The sequence below is a fragment of the Ceratina calcarata genome, unplaced genomic scaffold (assembly GCF_001652005.2).
Source record: "Ceratina calcarata isolate Rehan_Ccalc_2016 unplaced genomic scaffold, ASM165200v1 scaffold97.2, whole genome shotgun sequence".
NCBI lineage: Eukaryota > Metazoa > Arthropoda > Insecta > Hymenoptera > Apidae > Ceratina > Ceratina calcarata.
This window is the reverse complement of record NW_017181113.1, coordinates 421,621-428,059: the sequence shown is the minus strand read 5'-3', so window position 1 is coordinate 428,059 and position 6,439 is coordinate 421,621. Positions and strand designations below refer to the sequence as shown.

Sequence of the window (6,439 nt, the reverse complement as noted above, 5' to 3'; positions counted from 1 at the left end):
ATGTGTATATATATATTTGCAAGACCTATCGAACGATGAATCATGTGTGTAGCATGCTTTTGATAATCAGTTTCTTCGTCATGTTCCAAGACCATTTTAACAATGTGACGATCGGTTGTGAAAATCAAATCGTTTCCGATTCTGTAGCAATAAATTTTTCACAGCAGTGTCATTATAATTACAAAGGAACGAGCGATTTTATAACAGTAGTAACATTTCGATCAGTATTGTAATAATACACGTTGTCACATTGTTTGAAACAGTCAGGCAAGGAATCTTTTGACCGTTTATTAACATGTTTATATAGAATAATATATTTTAAAAATTGCATGAATTGTAATCGTGAATTGTCAATGTGTTCCTTTTTCGTTAATATTATTCAGCGTATCAAATATGTTTTATTTTTTTCTCTCCTTTTAGTTTTGTCAGATATCGTTTATTATACATAATTATTGTCTGATTACTGTTGTATTATATTATTTATGCATAATGATTAATTGTCGGTATATAATTAACATTACAAGTTTTATTTCTTTTTGATCTACTATCGTTTTTGTTATTTAATACTAAGCTATTGTTGGCTGTACGTGTTTCAGAGCTTATACGCTTATTACCGTTTTTCTAATACTGCTTAATTTTATATAAATTATTGTAAATATTATGTGCAACAGTACATCCCCATGGGTGAACGTTTAAACAAATTGACGACTGAACATATTTGATGATATATTTATGCACTCTCAACCTTTAATTGTAAAGAACATACTATTTCGATACCGACGTAATGGAGTTTATATAGATACGTTACTTTATTTACTTTTTCACTTTGTTTCTGATTCCAAGTATCAGTTTGTTTAAATAATTTTCGATCGACTTGAATAAAAGGAACGAATGTACCGTAGATGTACTTGTCTTTAGTTTGTTAGCGAGACTAAAAGAAGAAACTTTTTCATATAGTTCTCGTTATTATCCTACTTGTAATTTATTTACGTACCAAACGTGGCATAAATGATAATACGATCAATGCTGATTAAACAGCATCAATATTACAAACATGTGCTGTTGCTTAAATTTAAAAATTGACAGTAATTACCATTTGAAAAACTGTATGTACGACTGGCAATAAACATTAAATCGTACGGTCGTATGATTCCTCACAAGTATCCAGTCGAATATTATAAAAATAAAAAGATCGATTCAATATCGTTTAATTAATTAGGTAGTATAAGTGTATGAATTTAATAATGTATTCTTGCAGAAATACGATGCATTCGCATTATTGTGTGTCACACACTACCTGTTGATCTTTAGGAGAGATGATTGTATATACTTTGGGATCATTATATATATATATATATATATTTAGTTTGTTCACGGATTTCTTTCAAACGACTCGAGGTCGTCGTCGAGTAAACGCGTAGAAATCTTTGTGTCTCGTTTTGTTTAAGGACATATGGACTCTTAGATTTTGTGAACAACAGAGGAGATTAGTTTTAGAAATATTTGTTTGTTTGTGGAAGGACGAGGCTGTGGAGGGCGCACTCAGGGAGATAGGGCTTTTGTGAACCCAAGAAACAGCAAAAAAAAACTCGACAAAAGCGACAAAAGCAACAATTTCGATCAAGAGAAAATCGACTGGAACGATTCAAGAAACGACCCCTTCACTCACACACTTCTTCACGATGCCATTATACATCAAATTTACCAATTCAACTGTCGTGTTTTTATACGTATTAATCGAAATTTTTCAAAAGAATATCAATATACTTTTATACATACACACACATAAATATATATATACACCCAGTAGCCAGGCCAATTATTATACATTTGATAACAATATTAACCGTTTATCTCGTCAACGTTTTTCTCGTCGATCGTCAAAATTGTTTTAGGTTTACAATCATTTAAATTAGTTGGATCAGTAATGGGATAATAACATTAGATCACTGTTAGAGTAGCAATCAAGACCGTACTGTGGCAATAAAAATTAGCACTATTAATTCGCTTGTTAATGGTGTTCTTCTCAAGAAAAAGACTCGTCGAATCGAGGAAATAACAATTGTATCATAGTATTAGAAATTATTTATTTTAAATAGTATTAGCCAATTTATGTACTTTATATATAAAGTAGTATTTAAATAGTATTTTGCAGAGATTTTTACATGTGTATTTATACGTGTGTATATATAAACACAGTGTCAATTTTCTAATATCGTTATAACATGATTACCGATAACACAGTGCTAGTATGATGATATATAATAATAAATGTGTACACGAAGAATTTTCAATTTCTTATAAACGTGACTCTCTCTCTCTCTCTCTCTCTCTCTCTCTCTCTCTCTCTCTCTCTCCGTAATTCATAAATAATTGCCATTTCTCGTTTCAGACGTTGTGAATTTTATACTTGGAATGTTTCAAGTTAATTACAATTGTAATCGTCGTCCCACGTTCTAAATTGTAACGTATGATTTATTTAATTTTCACTTGATTCATCAATTGCAAGCATGGTTTATTCAATGCTTGCAGTTCTTTACGAGAATCAAGTGCTTGTTTTATCGTCCGGTTATACGTGTATGTGTGTGTGTATGTGAGACTTTTATAAAGAGTATGAAAAGTTATGAAAAGGGTTCGATTTACAGCTTGAAGCTGCAACGAAGGAGAAAAGAAAGAATTAATTGCAAAAAAATACGAGAGAACTAGGTACGTGTTAGTTTTTATATATATACACATATTTAATTACGTAGTAGTTGAATAACGTGCAGCATTCAAGAATAACAATAATTGACCCCTCTTCATATAATCAAAAACATTCGTACGATACTTTCTGATTAATATGAAACTAACATCCTGTACGTTAATACACACAATTGGATTATACAACACAATTTTCCAATCTTGATTAATGTTGGCACTCGTCTCTTGTCGAATCTGTTTCAGGAGGACACCCCACAGGGATTGTTCGACGACTACGGCTTGGGATAATACTTTTGCCTCGTTTGAAAGAGTGACCGTTCACTTTGAAGCACAAGAATCAGTTAAACGTGCGAGTTCGATTAGTGTATTGTAAGTGTATGTAACTATATAAAATTTTGACTTTGCAGTCGATTTTAAACGCTCTTCTCGAATGAAAGTGAACGAATTCAGGTAGAGTAAAAGAAGAAGAGCAGAGTTTCGTTCATTACGTATATGCACCCACACACACACACACACAGATATATATATATAGCTCTAATTATAGTTTGTTTAAAAAATTGCATCTAGTTGACTTGTAAAAAAAAAGTTGATACAGTAAAGATTAATTATTTAAACAAAGGTGCTACATCCACAGAGTTGTCAGAGTTACAGGATCGACGTATTGTCAAAAGTCAGCGATACATGGCATTTATTCAACGTTCCATTGTTCTAAAGAATACTTTACGATTAAACCGACCGACAATGTTAATCGACGTTGAGCCGATTCGTTTTAATTTTTTACAACCACCAAACAGTTTAACTGTCGGTTTTATCACAACGTCACGTATGTCAGTGCTTGTATGTAAACGCTGTTGATCGACAAACAACGTGGTGCAAGAAACAACACTGAGCAAGTTCCATTACTCTTTCTTTGTGCCGCATTTATTACACATTGTACTGTGCTGTTGTCATAAATACAAGACTCGTTTAAATATTATCGCTCTATATCCTCGTTGTTACAGTGTTTGTAAAGAAAGACGTTGCTTTACGTTCCGTCCACGATAATTAAGGAAATCGGCAGACTGAAACGTTAGCCTGGTTCAGGAAACAGTCGTTGTTAAATCTCAAGTGTAACTATTGTTCGAAAAATAAAATTCAAATTTAAGACAGATGAATAATGACAATAATGCCGAGTTATATACTGTACATTCCATGATCATCGTTTATTTATCAAATAATTACATAAATAATAATCACATACGTACGTACCGTTGACAAATTCAGAAATTAATCAATCAACTAGAACGATTTTTTAAACTTATCCCACAGCTGACGTCTCAAATACGTAATGCGCCTCTCGATCTTGTCCTCTACTCCGAAATTTTGATACGAGATACAAAGTACTTCGTACTTTTTGCCTCGCAACAAATGAGTGTACAGTTTAATTAGTCCCTGGTGATCCGTGTTACCCAGACACGTATCATAGTAATCTACCATCAACATGGCTATCCTAAAAAAAACGTATTGATCGTTATAACGCCCATGCGATGCCGGTATACTGCCGGATACTCACTTTGTGAATTTTCTAGTATTATCTACCTCGTTGGCGACCATCGGTTTGAAATTTGAATCAACGTACAGTTCAGCGTCTGCGTTACAGTTTAATAAATTCGTTCATTTTATACCAATTTGGTTTCTAGTGCTACCAATCATACATATTTACCCAAGAGAAATCCCATTTTACTATTTACGTTCATTCTAAAATGCGCGGTCGACGGCATCATATTCTTTAACGTCGACTCCAACGCGCTCACGTACTTTTCCTTTTGTTTCGACCTTGTGCTCACAACGTACGGGACAGTGTCAGTGTTTAAAAACGGTCCTGGTGGAAACGTATCATCGAATTTAACAAACGATTATTAAACAACATAGAGATAACGTGTACGCGAATAATTTTACCAGAATAATTTTTCAACACGTGCTGAGCGTATCCATTGATGTTTAGCAATTTCAGTTGATACGATAATTTCCTCTTCGGATCTGCAATGTGCAAACCATCGAGTGTCAATAAGTAGTGATGATGATGATGATGATGATGATGATGATGATGTGACTCGACTCAATCGATAATGATTTTACATACCGTGAAACATAACTTTGGATATAAACTTGTCGTTTAGCACAGACTCCACTTGCAAACTCTGTGCTCTATTGAATACAACGTAACACCATACAAGATTTAGCCAATTACTGTGTCCCAATGTCTCCAGTGTTAATTGTGGTTTGTATTTCTAATTTATAAGAGTAATAATTAAAAGAAGAAGAAGAAGAAGAAGAAGAAGAAGAAGGAGATACCGGTATCGGACGAGTTGACAATAAGAATAATACAAAACACGTACTTGAATTATGTCGCCAGTGTGTTTGGAATCGTATCCCAATGTAGCTAAAGATAATAAAACACTGGCAATCTGTTTGGTTTTATATCTACTTTTTGCATTGACAATGTCTTTGCAGATAACGTCGAGAAAATGATTGTTCCTATATCTAACGTACGCCATTGACTTCATTATTGAGACTACCGTTACATGAGGAATATCGCCGAGTGTCTCGTCGCCGCCGTTGGTACCCTTAATACTAATTAAATCTGTACAAATTTTTTTAAGCAATCTCTGTAAGAAAGAATAATTATTTCCAACCATCGTCGTTTACGACACGATTAAATTATCATTATTATCGATTACCTCGTCCGAATAATTCAAGATGCTCATACTGTACATGAGACTCGAACAGGCTCCGGCGTTCAACACTTTGTTATATTCCATTATATTCTGGAAGAGGTAATTCAACAATGGTATATTCCTATCGCGTAGAAGCGCCAGCTTGTTAACTTCCTGTACAAATAAAACGACCGGTGTGTCAAAATTAATCCATCTTTCGAGTAACGACAAGCAGAATGAGCGTTATACTTTGATCATTTCGGAAGTAGACAAATCGCAATATCTACTCATATCTTCCTCGACATTTTCTACTTTCAATTCGCTAGAACATTTGCTTTCTAGAACATTGTCACTCTTTTCTTGGCTCTTGAGCACATTTCTACCATCTCTATATCAATTGGCAACATCGTCATGATTATAATAATTATTATTATTCTTATTATTATTTTATTACGTACGTTACCAAGCGTTCGCACTTACTCTTTAACATTGTTCTTGTTTACCCAGAAAGATATGGTCCCCATAGCTTTAACAATGTTGTTCTGGGATAACAAAGGAGTCTTCATGAGTTCTAGCAAATCGTGGACGTTTCTAGCATTTTGAATCTTTGAAGAAATCGACGGGTCTACGTTTAGGTCACTGCACAATTTCGTCTTTAATTCGTTAAACTTGGAGACTGTGTCTATTTCCTTGCCTTGGAGACTCGGCTACAAACGTAAATAGCCATCTTATAATAAACATAGAGTCATACAGATTCGATGCTAAATAAAATGGTATTATAAATCTTTGTTTAAAATAACTCGAGATTAAACCTTTAGATTGTTGTCAACTTGTTGTTGCTGTTCTGTCGTTTTTGTTGCTGCATTCGTTGTTAAAGTAGCATTTAATCTCCACAAAAGTCTGGACGTACATCTCGTTGCTATTGTAAAAACTGTCGAATTAAATTGCAACATTTTCAACCTGTCCAACAAGAATGTATGAATCAACTAGACGACTAACCAAGTAATATTTAACTTTAAATATAGTTTATCATTATTATTATT

The 6,439-nt window shown here is 33.6% G+C and overlaps 2 protein-coding genes across 4 annotated transcripts in view; one reads left to right on the top strand and one right to left on the bottom strand.

Annotated features, from left to right (window-relative positions):
• AP-1sigma (AP-1 complex subunit sigma-2) overlaps positions 1-3,111 on the top strand; it is a 6,174-nt gene extending 3,063 nt beyond the window's left edge. Inside the window, exon 5 of one of the 2 annotated variants that reach the window (XM_018036066.2) lies at positions 2,944-3,111. In XM_018036066.2, the coding sequence (XP_017891555.1) occupies positions 2,944-2,988 (45 nt within the window). In that variant the 3' untranslated portion in view covers positions 2,989-3,111. Of the gene's footprint in view, positions 1-1,520; positions 2,295-2,943 lie in introns of those variants that run through there. The other variant, XM_018036067.2, reaches the window with a different exon arrangement.
• Positions 3,112-3,290: 179 nt separating this feature from the next.
• Positions 3,291-6,439, bottom strand: part of LOC108631838 (FAST kinase domain-containing protein 4) — a 5,159-nt gene continuing 2,010 nt past the window's right edge. Inside the window, exons 2-12 of one of the 2 annotated variants that reach the window (XM_018036004.2) lie at positions 6,209-6,356; positions 5,877-6,103; positions 5,646-5,784; positions 5,421-5,570; positions 5,079-5,348; positions 4,823-4,970; positions 4,639-4,719; positions 4,403-4,561; positions 4,253-4,328; positions 3,949-4,189; positions 3,291-3,813 (exon numbers count right to left, since the gene is read on the bottom strand). In XM_018036004.2, the coding sequence (XP_017891493.1) occupies positions 3,979-4,189; positions 4,253-4,328; positions 4,403-4,561; positions 4,639-4,719; positions 4,823-4,970; positions 5,079-5,348; positions 5,421-5,570; positions 5,646-5,784; positions 5,877-6,103; positions 6,209-6,349 (1,602 nt within the window). In that variant the 5' untranslated portion in view covers positions 6,350-6,356 and the 3' untranslated portion in view covers positions 3,291-3,813; positions 3,949-3,978. The remainder of the gene's footprint in view (positions 3,814-3,948; positions 4,190-4,252; positions 4,329-4,402; positions 4,562-4,638; positions 4,720-4,822; positions 4,971-5,078; positions 5,349-5,420; positions 5,571-5,645; positions 5,785-5,876; positions 6,104-6,208; positions 6,357-6,439) is intronic. The other variant, XM_018036005.2, reaches the window with a different exon arrangement.